This window comes from Mauremys reevesii, linkage group 9 (assembly GCF_016161935.1).
Source record: "Mauremys reevesii isolate NIE-2019 linkage group 9, ASM1616193v1, whole genome shotgun sequence".
NCBI lineage: Eukaryota > Metazoa > Chordata > Testudines > Geoemydidae > Mauremys > Mauremys reevesii.
In genome coordinates, this window is record NC_052631.1 from 98,162,506 (window position 1) to 98,180,917 (window position 18,412).

Sequence of the window (18,412 nt, forward strand, 5' to 3'; positions counted from 1 at the left end):
ATCAACATTGAATTTCATGTGCCATTTTGTTGCCCAGTCACCCAGTTTTGTGAGATTCCTTTTGTAGTAAGATAAGGCCCTGAAACATAACCTCTTGTGTCAGAGGCCCAGTCTGAGGCCTGAAGCCTGAACCAAAGTACTTCCAGGCATTACTAATCAAAAGCTGGGCTGTGAACCAAAGGCAGGCCCCACTCACAGAAGTTGGGGAGAAGAGGGTTGCTAGAAGCAGGTGCATCCAAACATAAGTGCTAATAAGAGGAACTTGTGCCAAGATAGCATCAAAACACTCCACAGAGATAACAAGGAACAGGCAGGTGCATCTTAAAGACAGGGTCAAAAGGACAACATGATGGATAGATTTGTTTGAAACAACATGATCAAAGAGGGAGACAGCCCCTAATGAGCCAAGGGCTGTACTTCAATATGTCAGTAGGGATGAATAATCTGTCCTGTAACTGTATAAAAGTAGGTCCTGGAGTGCGCATCTTTGTCTGGCCTAGGGGGCAGTGGAAAGTCTCGCCACTGACTGAGCCAGTCCATTGCCAGGGGGCACAAATTCATAGTATATCTTGTAGAGTCTATGGGAAACTATTACTGTGCTTCGTTTGACAATAAACCTGGTTCGGGTTCCTTCATACCTTACTAGAGTCTGTGGACTTTGGGGGTTCTCTCAGGATTTGCTGTGTCAGCTATCTGTGCAGAACTGGGGCAGCACACAGAGGGAACACGCACACAGTCGACTGTTATCATCATCGAACAAGAGCAAAGCACCACACCAGTAGCTACTGACAACACCTTTGTACCTTTTTGAAGTCTGCTTTGGACTTAACTATCTTGAGGCTACATATATTTGTTGACTAATAACTACAAATAAAGGATCAAACCTAGCTACATTATTATTAGACAAAGGGGATTTGGGGATTTCTGCCAATGCTCTCCATTCCCATTCTACTTCCACTGTATGGTAGTTTAAATAAATTGCCAGAATTCTGCAGAATTTTAAAATATGGTGTGCAGAATTTTTTATTTTTTTGGCACAGAATTTCATCAGGAGTACTACACACACTTGCTGCTAACAGTTATTTTCTCCATCAAAGTCTTTCCACAATTCTGAATAAACTATGTATATTTAATTGCCATTTTTGAGGATTACACATTTGTCAACAGACACATCAGTACACGTTTCTTGGTGTTTGCTGGAAGGTTTCATTCCTAGTGAGATCTTGCAATAAGCTGCATGTAGCACGAGCCCCATTAAAGGCAGTGGGGTTCTGCGTGGGTGCAGGGATTTGTCTGCATGGAGCAGGATCTGGGGTCAGGTTTCAAAGCACTACTGCAGGGGTCGGCAACCTTTCAGAAGTGGAGTGCCGAGTCTTCATTTATTCACTCTAATTTAAGGTTTCGCGTGCCAGTAATACATTTTAACGTTTTTAGAAGGTCTCGCTCTATAAATCTGTATTATATAACTAAACTATTGTGTGTAAATTAAACAAGGTTTTTAAAATGTTTAAAAAGCTTCATTTAAAATTAAATTAAAATGATGGCTGGGACCCCAGCTGGCAAGGAGCCGGCAGCTGGAACCCCACTGCCAGTCTGGAGTTCCATCTGCCAGTTCCTGTCAGCCGGGGTCCCGGCCACCGGCCCTACTCAGCCCGCTGCTGGCCGGGGGTTCAGTTCACCCAGGCCAGCAGCGGGCTGAGCGGGGACAGCGGCCAGGACCCCGGCTGGCAGCAGCGTGCCAGTAAAAATCAGCTTGCGTGCCGCAGGTTGCCAACCCCTGCACTACTTTTCTAAGTTACATAGCTGGCAGAGGAGAATATGGCATTAACTTTGTGAGAAGAATGTTTTTCCACCCTTACAGAACTTGAAAATCTGCATGGATTTTGCCCAAACTTTATTCAAAATTCCCCTCGGCCAGACCCTAAACATTAAGTTTTGTCCCAAAATGTATTTCAGAAAGTTTAAACCCAGGCTATACCAGGAAGTTATGTATGAAGCTATTTTGCCCCCACCCCCACCCGGAGTCCGTTCTACTCCCCCTTGGCTGAAGTCCATAACCTCTTGTTCAGAGTTATGGACAACCTCCATTCCCGAGGTGTCCGTAAGTCTGAGGTTCAACTGTACAGCGCTAGTGCAGACCAGCCTTCAGAGACATGGATTTACTACAGCAACAAATGAACCCCTTCTGTGGTTCTAGTGTCTATACTACAGCAGCACTGCTGCTATAGCGTTTCTACTATAGATGTGCCCTATAGGCACCAACACAAAAACTGGGTGTAAATGAGGGCTTTTCATCATGTTCTGGTATGTATCTGCACTACAGCCACTCCAGCAGCTCAGCACTGGTACACCAGCTGTGCAGCCACAGTGTCCTACAGCACCAGAAGGGGTTTTGCCATCCCTGTAGGTCAGCGGTTCTCAAACTGGGGACTGGGACCCCTCAGGGGGTCGTGAGGTTATTACATGGGGTGGGGGTGTAAGCTGTCAATCTCCACCCCAAACCCCACTTTGCCTCCAGCATTTATAATGGTGTTAAATATATTAAAGTGTTTTTAATTTATAAGGGGGGGGGGTACTCAGAGGCTTGCTGTGTGAAAGAGGTCACCAGTACAACAGTTTGAGAGCCACTGCTGTGAGTAATCCACATCCCCAGTTAGGCCAGGGAAGAATCTGTCCCCTCAATTTCGCTGCATTCACAGCAGGGATGGGGTCGACACTAAGCCGACCTAATTGTTAGGCACAGGCGGGGGCTGTGTCTGTGCGTGAGGCCCACAGCGTATGAGGCGGGCTCTAGGGCCCTTTCTCTCCCCCTAGAGCAGCCAATCGCCCCCACACAAAAGAAGGCTCCTTATCCCCAAGCTCCCACAACGACTCGGGCCTGTTTAACCCCCCCCCGTTACGAGCCCCCTCCCGGCTGGCGGCTGCATCCGGGTCCCGCCGTCGCGTTCGAGGCGGTGACGTCACTTATATAAAGGCCTGCAGCGCCTTTGTTCGCTCTCTCATTGCGCAGTTGCAGCTCGGTCTGCGAGGACGGGAACGGGAGGGGAGGTGAGTGCCGGCCGCGGCAGGCGGGAATGGCGCGGGAGAGGAGAGCGGGGGGGGGGGGCAGGAAAGAGGACGCCAAAGGGATAGGGAAGAAGGGGTTTTCGGAGAGGGTCAGGTCCCGACCTTCCGTCGAGGAGTTGAAGCTTCCTCCCGCTCTGGAGCGGGGTGTTCGGGCACTGGCTGCGGTTCGGCGCCGCGCCGGCTCGGTCGGTGGATTCCCGGGGTGCGCGCGCGTGGGTGAGGTGGCCAACCCGCGTGAGGAACGGTGGCCGCCATTTTAGGTGTCGGGTAGTTTTCGGGTCCCGCTGGGTGGGCCTCGCGGTGTGTCTGTGTGTGTGTGAGCGCGCGCGCGGCGGGAGGGGCGCGGCGCGGCTCTTTGTTGCGGTTGGGGTGGCTCGATGCCGGGCAGACACACGTGGTCTGGTAGTTTCCAGTTGAGCTGCCGAGGCGACCCGCCTCTCCGGTAGGAGATTATCCCCGCCAAACGTGGCCGCCATTTTGTGGTAGTGTCGCGAGACTGTTGAGGGTCTAACGCTCCTTCCCCCCCCCGCCTTTCCTGGGGCTCATGAGCCCCCCTCCTCCTCCGCCTTTGTCTTTGTGGCTGGTCCCGCGTGCTCGCTTCTCCTCGGCCGCAGCGCTTGTCCAGCCTCCGCGCCGCATTGTGACGGCCTTGGTATTCCGGGGGGCTCTGCTTTTCCCGCCATTGTGTGTGTGTGGGGGGGGCAGCGTTGGCACGTTCCTCCCGTAGCTGCTGACTCCCATCTGCGCTACAGTGGCGATTGCACGCGGCCCCCCTATTATCAGCATATTGAAAAACGGGCCATGATTTCCAAACCAGGCTTGTGCAGAGTTTGGAAATAAGAGCCGACTGGCCGAAACCGGCCTGAAGCGAATTACTCTGAGATTGGTTTTGCACCGTTTTAAACGTAGCTGCAGGGTCCTGCTTCTTGCCCTCTGGTAAAGGATTTTGCTTTGTTTCCATAGGATTTAAAAATTGCTCCTTCTGCCCATAAAACGTCATTCCTACATCATGTGCAGTTAGAGCAGGGCTTATTAAGGTCTCATCAGCCCCCCAAAAACGGTTTATGTATCCCAGTACTGTATTTTATAGCATGTTTGTCTTCCTTCTAGATGATTCAAATTATATAGGTTCATCTGTTAGAAATACTATTAGGATGCTAATTATGAATATTGCTTTGTCAAATTGATACTGTATGTTGTGTCCAGCTATCTCATTCTTTCATACAAATGGTCTGTTTCTTTTTCACTCTGAGGTTTCTGACTTGGTTAGGATAAATCACTTTTATATGGTGAGGAAGGAGAGGGAGGTTGTGAGTTGAAATACTTTCTGGTGTTCACAACTTATTACAAAAAAGAAATAGTTTTTTCTCTAATGCCATCATGTCTCACTAATGGAACTTATGTTTTATAGGTCCTACTAGAGTCAAAATGGTTGAAGCGGATCGTCCTGGGAAACTGTTCATTGGTGGACTGAATACAGAGACAAATGAGAAAGCTCTTGAGGCTGTATTTGGCAAATATGGGCGCATTGTGGAAGGTAAAAATAAAATTTCTAAATGGATGCTAACTAAAAGTTGTGCTGTGATGAATCTTATGGCATTGATCAGCTGAAGTGATATTGCTTTCTTGATCCTCTAAGAAGTTCTGAGCACGTTGTAAGGGGGAGGTGATGCTGTGAGACTTAGGAAAAGTAGAATAACCTTTAGGTTTGTATTTGCAGTTCTCTTGATGAAGGACCGTGAAACTAACAAGTCCAGAGGATTCGCTTTTGTCACATTTGAGAGCCCAGCAGATGCAAAGGATGCTGCCAGGGATATGAATGGAAAGGTATGATTGATTAAATCATGCTTGTTCTATCACTACCACAGTGCAGTGTCACTCTTAATTATTTGAACTTAATAGCAGTGTGCTTTACAAACCAGACTTGTATTAAGACCTGAGAGTCAAGTCCTGCTGTAACAAATGACCAAATTTTGTTTCTGCTGCTAAACTTACAAATGCTAAATGTAATCTTTGCTATAGAAGTGGCATTTATTAAAGCTTCTCTTTCTGTCCCAGGATTTGGGGATTGGGTGAAAGCTTCCTGCTAGTGAGAATAAGAGGGAAGCTAATTTATGTATCTTTGAAAAAATCAGGATGATTTTCAGATGGAGTTTTTTAGCTTTTTATTATAAAAATTCTTTACCCTATCTGTTTGTGAAGCTAAAAGCTACATAACTCTTATCAAAGTCTAAATTTGATTATGAACAGCATCTACAGTACTGAATTGACACAAACACAATTTCTTAATCTGAAAAGATGGGAGTCTCCATGGGCTAAATATTGACACATTTTGATAAATACAAAGTTAAAGAAAAACAGAGTTTTTGGAATTTGAGACAGTTAGTCACGTCTTTTAGCAGTTATTGTTCCTGCTGTAGAGGATGGATAAAGGATATCTGTGCTTAGTAAGCACACACTACCAGACCTAAGCATGATAAGGAAGGTGGCTTGCCAGCTATATCATTCAGTAGTAGTAACAGCCATGATTGCATGTATGCTCCTTTCTCAAATCTGGCAATTTAACTAAGAACAGTAACTTTTGATGATAGGAAAGGCTTGAATTGCTTCATTTAAACTGATATTCAAATAATGTAGCTATACATTGTCAGCTTTTTATGAAATAAGTGAAAAGGCCCAGGATAGTAATGGGGATGCATAGCCTTTGATCTGTAGGTCACAGGCTAGTATGTAGTCCAGGGTGATATTGCAAAGTTGATTGCAGTTGCCTTCCCTATGGGAAATGTCTGCTGTTGCTGATGAGCATCACAGCCTTCCTTTTTGCAATCTCAAGAGCTGAACAACTATGTAGTAGGACTGGATTTACTTTTTCCTTGGAGGTGTCCCCTCTAAATCAATTGACACATTGGTGGGGCAGTTGAGGAAGCCTGTATTGATCTTATTATTTATCTTCTATATCTAGAGTTCTTTAGTTGTCATTTGGCACTCTTCACAATTTGGATTATATTCAATCATTTGATATGTTTTGAGTGCATAGCTTAGTGTTATTAAGAATTATATTTTGCAGTGTTTCAATAGCTTTTTAGTAAGTATCTATGGAATCCTGGGAATGGAACATCAACGTGCTGGTCGTGTTCTTAGTTAAAATATTTAATTTCAGCAAAGCTCTCTTAATCCTTGCCTTATGTTGTCTCACAGTGAGAGTCAAACACAAACAGTAAAAGCTAGCTATAGCATGACTTGCTGTCAAACTGTTTGAACATGTGTTCTTAGTGTTACAACTTAGTGTTACAACTTGTGCCACCATTTCAGAGATGAGCAGTCTTTCCGAGGCAAAGTTCACAATCTTTTGGGTTGTAGGAGCACCCTCTCAATGCCAGTAATGATCTGAAGGTGGTCCTAAGTGTCCAACAGCCTTTGATTCCTTCTTCCTGTGATAAACTGCAGATGCATGAAATGAAGGACCTTTCATGGAAAATCTTTAAAAACTTGTATCATATTTTTAATAGTAGCTTGTTTAGTTTCTGGGCCACAGAACAGTTTATATATCTGCATCTGCTTAAATTTGGACACACTGCATTCTGGGTCAATTATGGTCAATCCCAGAGGGAAACCGAGGTAAAGTGGTATCTTTTGTGCCTTTTTTTTTTTTTAAGAAAAGAGAGCGCGACAGGCAAAAGGTGTAGGTGAGACATGTCTTGGACCAATTTCTGTTGGTGAGAGAGACATTACCTCACCCACCTTGTCTCTCTGATATACTGGGACCAATATAGCTACAACATTGCATCCTTCGTCTTTGTCATTTGAACGTTGTGGAAGATATCCAAACGCTAGTGCTCTGTAACGCTTTTCCTCTGAGACACTTTAGGTCAGAAAAGGCGCATGCGTTCCTCCAGGCTTTCTATAGGACAGAGCTCCCATGAGCCAGAGCCTTGTTTCCATCTTTAGATCCTTACCTTGTTCCCATAAAGGGGCCTCTTCGGTTCCATGGTTTCCTAAAGTGGGAAAGCAGCAGAAGCTTTCTATATAGGGAGTAGTTGCTTAAACCAGGTGCAGGATTGTTGGGATACAGCAAGCCTGACCTCTGGAAAAGATTAAACTAGATCTGTAGTAGGTTATTGGCTGACCACCTCCTAGCCTAAGGAAGCGTGGGAGTTCTACACTTCTGATTCTTTCTATCATCTCAAGTCCAAGTCTTCCAAACAGCACAAAAGAGAGAACAACACTTCAAATTGGTAGAGTTATTCTGCCTTTTAGGCCTGGTCTACACTGGGGGGGAGGGGTCGAACTAAGGTACGCGACTTCAGCTACGTGAATAGCGTAGCTGAAGTCGAACTACCTTAGTTCGACTGACTTATGTCCTGACGCCGCGGGATTGAAGTCCGCGGCTCCCCCGTTGACTCCGCCACCGCCGTTCGCGGTGGTGGAGTTCCGGAGTCGAAGGGAGCACATCTGGAGTTCGAACTATCGTGTCTAGATTAGACGCGATAGTTCGAACTCCGAGAAGTCGAACTCTCCGCGTCGACGCAGCTGGTAAGTATGGACCTACCCTCACACTCTCACTTCTAATAATTCTCAAGTTTGATAGTTGCTGGGAGTCAAGATTGCTTTGCTTTGTTCTCTGTTGGGGATGGGTGATTCTCATCCTTGTAGAGTGAAATTACCACAGATCTCTGGGTTTCGGCTGCTGTTTGGTCCATATGAGATTGAGTTCCATCCTGGGCTGCCTCCTAGCTTCTTTCCTATGTTTCCAGAAATCCCTCAAATGATTTGCTATTCAGGGTAAAATTGAGTTTTCTAATAAGGATGGGCGTCAAAAGAAATGTTCAAGCAGTACAGAAGAAATTACTTCATAGATGCTTTGTCATTCTGAAAAGACTGTCTTCATCCCATAATGGATTTAAGGAAAATGAAGTTACATCAGAGTTCAAATTATGTGTAGTACCGCAAGCTTTTATCCCTATTTTTTTCTCTCTGAAACTGGTTCAGGCATAAAGCATATACTTTTACACTGCAGTCAGATTAGCTCACAACATACCTTTGCTTCTTCATACATGGTGATCACTACAGATAAACCCTCTCTGGAACTATCCTAGGCTCCAGTAGCCATGGCTTTTCTACTAATGAAGGCATTTGCCAAATGGTCTTAATGCTCACAGTACAGTTTTCCTGAGATTATAGTTAACATGCTCTCCATGACCTTTCAAGGACACTTCCAGTCATACATTTTTATGATGCTAGGTATGACCTCTGCCTACCTGCGGAGGAGATCCTTGCATCAGTGGTTGGTAGTGCCATACAGTCCAAATACAGGTGATTTAGGTATACTGTTTATTATTTTACTGAAGGCTGTCCTAGAGTCATCAGTGGGCTGATAGGTCTTTCTAGTACCAACTATTGCAGATGCATTCAGTTTGGTCTGAGAAAGTGGGCTGTTCATGGTCAATAAAACATATGGAAAGCCAAACTCTATATAAGAGTGTCTGGTTGCACACCATCAGGTGAACTTGAAAATCCTTTCTGTTGTTCAATCAGGGACCACATAATACAAAGTAGCAGAGTCCTGTGGCGGCTGGTAGACTAACAGACATATTGGAGCATGAGCTTTCGTGTGTGAATACCCACTTCGTCGGATGCATCCTAATACAAAGTGTCGGGACAGTATGACAGCCGTGTGTTATGATAGCAGGCAAGGAAGTACTCATTTCTTGCTATGAACCTGGGCCTGTTAACTTGTTACTAAGGAAAGTATTTACCGTTTTTGCATCCCTGCCCTTCTTGGCTAATTGAAGTTGAAGTCAGACTACAGAAACAGTTAGCAATTAGCAGTATAAGAGGAATGACATATCTATTAAATGCCTGCCAATGCGCAAACTAATCCACTGACCTCTTACGCTTTAGCTAGCGTGGTGTTACTTGAAGGTTTTAGGCATTAATAGCACACCTTGGTACTATTTCTTGGCAATCTTTACATCTGTTGTCAAGGGTAATTCTCTAATCCTCACTTAATAAGAACCTCCCCAGTCCACCTTTATAGGGTTATACTGATTGCCCATTCCCAGCTGCTGCGTAGGTAGTACGCCAGCAACTGTAGTTCTTTGTTGGGTCAGGACCTGTGTGGCTTATAACCATGGCGCTGAACTTCAGTATTTGTTGCAGAGTAAGGTGATCGCTGCCCCCAGAGAGTTTATAAAACTAAGCTTAAGCCATGATCCAACTATTGGATGTGCTGTGTTCATAAGGCTGTCTTGGGCCCAGCAAAGGATAAGGTGTTAGTAAAACTACTGTTCTGCTGATACAACACTAAACAGTTAAAGGTGGCTTGGGGTTTTACATCAAGTTATTGTTGGCTGCCATTGTAGTAACCACTATTTAAATTTCTGACTTTTTATGACACAGGAGGAGAAAGGGAAATAATTAAAGCATTTTAACTTTAAGGCTTTAAAATTAGGGCTTTTATTTTTAATTGTTGTTTTTCAGCTGTAGTCTCCTTTTTATAGGGTAGACCCCTGTTTGAGCTTTCTCTGAAGGCACTGAAGATTGTATTAGTTGTCTAATTCCCAAAAGACTGTTCATTTAGATTGTCTTGAGCAGTTGGAATTAAATCTGTTTTATTTTAGAATCAAACAAGAAGCTTGTAGGTAGGAAAAATAAAAGCAAAGATAAAATAATGCAGCTTGTGTCACTAATGCTTGTTTTCTTCACTTGCATCCTAGCTGCTGGTAAAACAGGCTCTGCACATCATCCTATTAGTCACTTAAGACCTTTGCAAACTTACTAGTATTGGACTGTCCCAGGCATTTGTAGCTGGCCTTTGGTCACAGGTTCACAGCACCTGCTACAGAAGGTGATGTTATCTTGGCTGAGTAAGCCAGGCTCTCATTGAACAGAAAGCAAAAAAAATTGGAAAGAAGTAATGCGGGGAAGGAAAACCACACATTGGGGAATAGATGACAACAGGCACTTAAAACTTGCATTCCAGGTATTCAGGAGTTAGACAATGCCAAATGGTTAAAGAGATATTTTGGTATTAGGACAGCAAAGGCCCAAAAGTGGCAGGAATCTACAATGAGCCAGGAGAAGGTGGAGCGAATGGTCATGTGATAAAATGGTCATTGCTCCTTCCAGTCTTTCTGCTGTCTCTTAGTGACCTCTTCAGACAAATTATGTCCAAGAAGTGATGGCATCCTCATGCAATTGAAACTAACCAATCAAAACACTTGCTTCCATTTCTAGAATATTTCAGCTCATCATGACAACTGATGGCTTTTCCATGAGCCTTGAAGATGCCTTGTCATAGTTCCAACTTAAACAATCCAGTTTACAGTATTTGTGTCTCCAGCTTGTATCCAACAGACTGAGTTGGACTCTTGGGTAACATGCTATGGGAGAGTGCTTGTACTGCACCATAGGGAACTAATTTCTATAAAGCTTCAAAGATGAGAGTGGTAAGGGGGTGTCATCACCTACAGGCTGCAAGACACCTCTCTTTACTGGTGACCGAAGGCCTCATGATCACTAACTGCAGAAAGGGAGAACTAAAATAATCAGTTTGATTCTCTTTAATGAGATGTTGTATTTAGCGCAATATTTTTGTCCTTTTTGAGTTCTGGGCAGAGTAGATGTGCAGAAACCTAAATAACACACACCTTTCACAGAGCCTGCAGTCTTGATAAATAAGCTCAAATCCTTTAAGGACTCTTGACTCTTTGGTTCCAAAACTTTTGATAACCCAGCTGGTAACAAAGCAGCCGAAAAACTTTGAGTTTACTTGTTGAATATATTGAGCACTGAACTTGTATTATGGCCACACAAGGCACCCATTTTTGTAGAGCCATGCCTTTAAATCTAGATCTAGAATCAGCTCTTGCTTTAAAAAAAAAAAAAAAAATCTATTCCTAGTGGTTTCAGAGGACCTTGAAAACAACATAAACTGACTGTCACCTTTTTGAGTAGGCAGCCTGATGTAATAGTGAAAAGGTATCAACTGTTCAGTTCAGTGTTAATTCTAAAACTGCCTTTAGTTTTCATGCCAGCTTTAATTTAGTTCACGGCTGATCATCTTAGCAGAAACATCAAGTTAATGCATCCAGCTGACAAACCTTTAAGCTTCATCCTTGGAACTTCTGATGCCACTGAAGTTTGGTATAAAAATCCTATGGCCTATTGAAAACTGAAACTGGAGAGAGTAGTGCATACGTCTGTTTTAAATAATATATTCTAAGTTTAAACACCACAAAAATATCAGAGTTCTAATTTCTGAAATTGTTGCAGATTTCCCCTAAGTGCGAAAGGAGCAAAGGACCTTCCTGTAGAACTTATTCCTTCTGAGTACATTCCCAGTTGTTTATACTGGCATTCTAAAGATTCAAAGCTGTTCTACAATTACCAATTGCTTATTTAAGACAAAAGCATAACTGAGCACTGAGTAAAGCGGCTTCTTTTTTTTTAGTCATTAGATGGGAAAGCAATTAAAGTGGAACAAGCAACCAAGCCATCCTTTGAAAGTGGTGGTAGACGTGGACCACCGCCCCCTCCAAGAAGCAGAGGTCCTCCCAGGGGCCTTAGAGGTGGAAGAGGCGGAAGTGGAGCAAGAGGACCGCCTTCAAGAGGGAGTCACTTGGGTATGTATTTACATATCTGATTATACTTGGACAACATGCAAGACTATCAGATTTGGAAGGTGATGATATCCTTCTGAAAAATCAAGCCACTGAATAAAGTATTCCTTGTTTTTAAATTAAAAACAGAACAAAATGTGCACTCTGCAGTTGAGTCAAATTATTGGTTAGGTAATTAGACTTAAACCTTCTAGTGTGTGAGGGTTCCTTTCTACAGATAACATTCTGCTTGACTTTGGACTAAAATGGAAAGCAAAACAACTGCCTTGCAAGCAAGCGAGGAAGCTTTCTGGTGTCCTAGTTTGAAAATCATCTTGCAGCTGGGAAAAAGACTGCAAATTGTTCACCTTACTGCCAGAAGAGACAAACTCAATAAGCAATAGCTGCTGACTTCAGGGATTGATCCTTTGAGGGTCAAGCTTAATTGTTCAAACTTTGAGCGCTGCTTGTTTAATATAGCACTGTCTAGAGCAGTATCTTTTAGGAGAGATATTTGACTGGCTATCCTTTGATGTAGAAAATGTTAGAGTAGCACACAAGGTTTTGTTAGTGTTTGTCTGGATACTGGACTAAAATGAAACAAGCTGCTTTCTTAATGGGAGAAGCAAGTAGCCCCATATCTGCGGTGTAGCTGAAGCTTGCATGCAAAACAGCCAGAAAGCAGTTCCTCCTAAATACTTAAAGATTTCTGTTCTGTGGGGTCTGTATAGTGGGTCCTGCATTTCCTCGAGGGTAGGATGTGGTCAAATCTGCTTTTAGGCTGCTCTGTTCCTTATTTGGCCACACTATCTGGAAACAGTAGACTTGTGCATTATTTAGGCTATGTGACCATGTAATCTGATTTACGTTGCTCTTCCTCCTTTGGTCACACTACATCTTTTATTCCTGACTAGGGCTTCCAAGATTTGACCGCTGTACCAAAAAAGGGCCATTTTGGAATCTCAGGGAGCATGCATGTGGTCAGAGTGTTGCAGTTCTTCTCCACTTGTCTCTTAAGTTCCTCCTACAGACTTCTGTTCTCTCTTGGTGGTACTGATTTGCCACTGCTTAATCATCTCGAATTTTAGACATTTAAACTGTAGCAATATAAAAAATGGCTTATCTAGTTCATCAGATAAATAACCGGTTGACTTACTCTTTACCGTTTTAGGTTCTTCTAGGGGGCCACTTCCAATGAAAAGAGGTCCACCCCCACGAAGTGGCGGACCTCCACCTAAAAGATCAGCACCTTCAGGGCCAGTGCGTAGCAGTAGTGGAATGGGAGGGAGAGGTAAGGAGTTCAATGCGTTGTTTCTTTTTGGTTGGCTGGATTTATCCATGCCTGTAACAAATCACCAATCACTTTAAATCAAATTCATTGTTAGTATGTTTGTGCTTGTATAGCTATTGACTCTTCATGTCAGCAGAACTTTCAGATCTGTGACCTTTTAAAGATGTTCCTCTACTGCTGTTTCTTAGTTTGACTAGCAGAGCCATGAAACAGTATTGCACTGAATGCAGACTATAGCAAAGTGATCTCCTAAATGACTCTGAACTGTGCTGTTAATACAACTTTGCATTGAGGAACTTCCTCTGCAGCATTCTTGCTTCATTTTTAAACAGTTGGTTTACCTGAATTGTCCTTCTTTAAAGCTCCTGTATCACGTGGAAGAGACAGTTATGGTGGTCCTCCACGCAGAGAGCCAATGCCATCACGGAGAGATGTCTACATGTCACCAAGAGATGATGGTTATAGTACAAAAGACAGGTAAAGTTAATGCATTACAGTTAAAGCTTAATACCAGGGTCCTGATTTCTAATTTTGCCTGCAGAGAATTATGCTCACCTATGAGGAGCTGGTTGAGAATTTGAAATTGAAGGGTAGCTTACGTGAAAGTGATCATGAAATGGTAGAGTTCATGATTTTAAGGAATGGTAGGAGGGAGAACAGCACAATAAAGATAATGGATTTCAAGAAGGTAGACTTTAGCAAACTCAGCTAGTTGGTTGGTAAGGTTCCATGGGAAGCAAGTCTAAAGGGAAAAATAGTTCAAGAGTTAGCCGTTTTTTCAGAGAGACTTTATTAAGGGAACAAAAGCAAACTATCTCACTGCATAGGAAAGATAGAAGTATGGTAAGAGACCATCCTGGCTTACCTATGACCTCTTCAGTGATCTGAAACTCAAGAGTCCTACAAAAAGTGGGAACTAAGTCAAATTACAAAGGATGAATATAACCAAATAATGCAAGTATGTAGGGACAAAATTAGAAAGGCCAAGGCACAAAGAGATTAAATTAGCTAGAGACATAAAGGGTAACAAAGCATTCTCAAAATACATTAGAAGCAAGAGGAAGACCAAGGACAGGGTAGGCATGTTACACAATGCTGGTGAGGGAGAAGAATAACAAAATGTGGAAATGCTAAATGGCTTCGTTTCAGCTTTCACCAGAAAGGTTAGTAGCAATCGTGCATCTAACATAATGTGAAAATGAGGTGGGATCAGAGGCTAAAATAGGGAAAGAAGAATTTAAAAATTACCTAGACAAGTTAGATGTCTTCAAGTCACCAAGGCCTGATGAAATACATCCTAGAATATTTAAGAAGCTGAGGAGATATCTAAACATTAGCAATTATCTTTGAAAAGCTATGGAAGACCAGAGAGATTCCAGAGGACTGGAAAAGGGCAAATTTAGTGTCCATCTAAGGGAAATAAGGTCAACCTGGGGAATTACAGACCAGTCAGCTTAACTTTAGTACCTGGAGCAAGTAATGGAGCAAATAATTAATCAACTTGCAGATAAGGTGATAAGTAGCAGCATGGATTTGTTGAGGAATTGTGTCAAACTAATCTAATAGCTTTCTTTGACAGGATAACAAGTGGTTGATGTGGTATCTTTTGACTTTAGTAAGGCTTTTGATACTGTCTCGCATGAACTTCTCATAAACAAACTAGGGAAATACAACCTAGATGGAGCTAATACAAGGTGGGTGCATAACTAGTTGGAAAACAATTCCAGAGAGTAGTTAGCTATTAGCGGTTCACATTCAAGCTGGAAGGGCATATTGAGTGGGCTCCTGCATAGAGAGTACGCTTACAAAGTTTGCGGACGATACAAAGCTGGGAGCAGGTGCTTTGGAGGATAAGATTAAAAATCAAAATGACCTGGAGAAATGGTCTGAAGTAAATAGGCTGAAATTCAATAAGGACAAATGCAAAGTGCTCCAGTTAGGAAGGCACACATACAAAATGGGAAATGACTGCCTCGGAAGGAGTTCTGCGGAAAGTTAGCTGGTGGTCATACTGGATCACAAGCTAAATATGAGTCAACAATGTAACACAATTTGGCGGGGGCGGGAAGTTAATGTTATTCTAGGATGTATTAGTAGGAATGTTGTAAACCAGACATAAGAAATAATTCTTCCGCTCTACTCCATGCTGATTAGTTCTGAAGTGGAGTATTCTGTCCAGTTCTGGGCACCACATTTCGGGGAAGATGTGGACAAATTGGAGAGTCTAGAGAAAAGCAACAAAAATGATTAAAGTTCTAAAAAACATGGCCTGTGAGGGAAGACTGAAAAATTGGGTTTGTTTAGTCTGGAGAACAGAAGACGGAGAGGTGATTCAAGTACATACAAGGTGGTTACAAGGAGGAGGGAGGAAAAAATTGCAGCAAGGATGGATTAGGTTGCACATTAGGAAAAACTTCCTATGAGGGTGGTTAATTTACTGGAATAAATTTGCCTAGGGAGGTTGTGGAATCTCCATCATTGGAGATTAATAGCAGGTTAGATAAACACCTGTCAGGGATGGTCTAGATCAGTGGCTCTCAAACTTTATTACTGGTGACCCCTTTAACATAGCAAGTCTCTGGGTGAGACCCCCCCGTTATAAATTAAAAACACTTCTATATATTTAACACCATTATAAATGCTGGAGGCAAAGCAGGGTTTGAGGTGGAGGTTGACAGCTATCACTTTTTTTTTTTCTAGTTATTCAAGTAGAGATTATCCAAGTTCCAGGGATACAAGAGATTATGCGCCGCCTCCAAGAGATTATGCATACCGTGATTATGGTCATTCCAGCTCACGTGACGAGTACCCCTCTAGAGGATACAGGTACCTAGCATTGTATTTTTCTCAACTTCAGTCACACGCCGTCACAACACTGATTTGTAGTAAGTCTCAGCAGTTTTTCTTCTTATAGTGATCGTGATGGCTATGGTGGTGGACGTGATAGAGACTATTCAGATCATCCAAGTGGAGGCTCTTACAGAGATTCGTATGAGAGTTATGGTAAGGACCCATTTTGAGGATCTTGTAGCAGAGTTTGTAAAGGCTTCCTAATCCTGATTTACTAGGCTGCTTGCATTTACGGGGGAATGTCACACTCAGTTTTCTCCTCACAGTGAAAGTGAGAATGCAATTATTAGTTTATTTAACAAGATGATCAAATGATTACCATAACCTAACGAAGCAAAGTCTACGGTTCAGAATTGCAACTATCACTGGAAAATATGGCTGAGTTTCTTCTCTAAAAATAACACGCTGTTCTGGAATATCCCCCAAAAGAGCCTGCTTGAAATAAACACCGTCTTCAGTCCTTTCAAACAGTCTTTAAATTCATTCGCTGCCTGATACACAGCCCCCACTATAAATGTCCCAACATGGCAGATTATATTAAGAACGTCTCAATTCATACAAAAGAGTAACAGTAAACTTTAGTGCAGCAATTCTGTAAATTCAGATTTAAATTGTTATATATAACTTATAGTGTTGCCATATTACCTGACCATTGACCCTGCAGGTAACTCACGTAGTGCTCCACCTGCACGAGGGCCCCCGCCATCTTATGGTGGAAGCAGTCGCTATGATGATTACGGCAGTACACGAGATGGATATGGAAGTCGAGAAAGTTATTCAAGCAGCAGAAGTGATGTCTACTCAAGTGGTCGTGATCGTGTTGGAAGACAAGACAGAGGTCTTCCCCCTTCCATGGAAAGGGGTTACCCTCCTCCCCGTGATTCATACAGCAGTTCAAGCCGCGGAGCACCCAGAGGTGGTGGCCGTGGAGGAAGCCGATCTGATAGGGGTGGAGGCAGAAGCAGATACTGAAAAACAATCATAAACTTTTGGACCAAGACAGATTACTTCTCACAAACCCAAGTGGAAGTTGTTCTATCTTTACTACCAGAGGACTACTAAAAGGAAAAGTTGTTCTTACCTTTTTTTTATTGTTGCCTGTTAAGTTTCCCCATCCATGATTTTTATGCTTTTGTGAGGAAAAGTTAAAACAATGTTTAATTTCATTTCAAAATTGTTAACATTTCTTTCAAAAAGCAGATGTTAAATGTATAAAAGTTGAGCTGTGTACTAGTGTTGTAACTTTCAAAGTAAAAGTTTCCCTGAAATGCCACACTTCCCATCTGATTTTCCTCATGAATGGAACAAGCAGTTCTAAGATCTTCCACACAACATCTAGCCATCTAAAATGGAGATGGATCGTTCTACACATTCAAACTCTCATTCTAAACAAATTAGTTACTTGTGGTGTGGAGGGTGGTGGGGATGTTCCACACTATAATTTCAGTTTCCTCTTTGGTTCTGAAATCACACAATATTCCCAGTTCAAAATTTCTTCAGATCCTTGTGTAAAGAAAAAATAAGGATTCCATTCAGTCACTAAACCAGAAACAGCAAATGGATAATGCTGACCATACTTTGCCTTCCTACTGTTTTGCTGGGAATTTGCAAGGACCTCTCCCCCAAAATAAACCATTTACATGTAATAAGTCAACTACAGAATACTGTAAATAAAAGGTTTGACCAGTTCCATCAAAGAAGCTACAAAACGATGCTTACTCATACTGTTTCAAATTTTTGCAACTCTGTGTAGTGTCTCACTTTTAAAGGAACATCTTTGATTCCAAAGGCAAATGGAGAAAATAAGATAAGCAAAGAAGTCTTTCTCTCCAACTTCTCAAAGGCTTATGACTTCATAAAAACAAGTGAATCTTTCAGCATTCCACAACAGATTTAAAGCATCAAATGCCTGTGAAACAGCAAAGATGGGTAAGCAAAGCAAACTAGTTTTTCAGTCTGTCAAAATTGAACCAAATTACCTTCCTCTTAGTACAGTAAGACATGCTGTACGTCATGGCAATGGAAGTGCTTTCTGTATTTAAAACAATATCTTATGGAAAAGCAATGCTGGAAAGCATTAGAAGTCTTCCAAATTCAACATTTCTTCTTATGGATATAAAGCATGTATGGCATCAATTTTGAAACTAAAGCGTTTAAGAATGCAGCTCGTAGACAAAATATGTTGCAAAGTAGGGTTGGGAGGGGGAATTCTATGCTCAGTATGTTTCATTGAAGACACTTAAAACAAGCTGCATATACTATATTTCTAACAAATATTAAAATCCTGATGAAATCAGGAATTGGCTTAGATTGCCAAATATATCAGCTCGGATATTGGGCATTTTCAAGCAAGCCATTGCAAACTTGACGTTTAGTTGGATGCCTGACTTTATTTTAGTTTTGTGAAACTGCATTATATGGGGAAATTCTAGTACAAGTGGCAGAACCTGTGGTGAGTTGTCATGTCCCAGGTAGAGCCATGAAGTTCAAAAGATGCTCTTGAATATAGTAGACTTGAAGACCTCCAACTAAAAAAACGTTGTTACTACTCTAGTCCTCAAAATAAATTTGCCGTTCATCTTATGGATTTAACATGGCAGTGCAC

The 18,412-nt window shown here is 42.3% G+C and overlaps 1 protein-coding gene and 1 non-coding gene across 4 annotated transcripts; both read left to right on the forward strand.

Annotated features, from left to right (window-relative positions):
* Positions 1-2,919: 2,919 nt before the first annotated feature.
* Positions 2,920-17,082, forward strand: RBMX (RNA binding motif protein X-linked). Of its 3 annotated transcripts, none has more exons than XM_039488300.1 (9): positions 2,920-3,048; positions 4,478-4,603; positions 4,787-4,893; positions 11,519-11,690; positions 12,838-12,957; positions 13,320-13,434; positions 15,658-15,783; positions 15,857-15,960; positions 16,472-17,082. In XM_039488300.1, the coding sequence occupies exons 2-9, from the start codon at positions 4,495-4,497 to the stop codon at positions 16,777-16,779; spliced, it is 1,161 nt and encodes a 386-aa protein (XP_039344234.1). In that variant the 5' UTR covers positions 2,920-3,048; positions 4,478-4,494; the 3' UTR covers positions 16,780-17,082. The 3 variants fall into 3 exon arrangements, with proteins under 3 accessions (XP_039344234.1, XP_039344236.1, XP_039344235.1); XM_039488302.1 differs by having other exon boundaries at positions 15,872-15,960; XM_039488301.1 differs by lacking the exon at positions 2,920-3,048 and adding an exon at positions 3,820-4,002.
* On the forward strand, positions 4,645-4,718 carry LOC120372734. The gene has a single exon (XR_005585155.1). It is a non-coding gene; the product is annotated as a small nucleolar RNA SNORD61 (small nucleolar RNA).
* Positions 17,083-18,412: the final 1,330 nt, after the last annotated feature.

What these genes read in the sequence shown, in the direction of transcription:
- RBMX (XM_039488300.1), top strand. Translation starts at nt 4,495, where the DNA reads ATGGTTGAAGCGGATCGTCCTGGGAAACTGTTCATTGGTGGACTGAAT. An exon ending in TTCAAGAGGGAGTCACTTGG is followed by an intron (nt 11,691 to 12,837) that starts GTATGTATTTAC and finishes TTACCGTTTTAG; the next exon opens with GTTCTTCTAGGGGGCCACTT. An exon ending in TACCCCTCTAGAGGATACAG is followed by an intron (nt 15,784 to 15,856) that starts GTACCTAGCATT and finishes AAGTCTCAGCAG; the next exon opens with TTTTTCTTCTTATAGTGATC.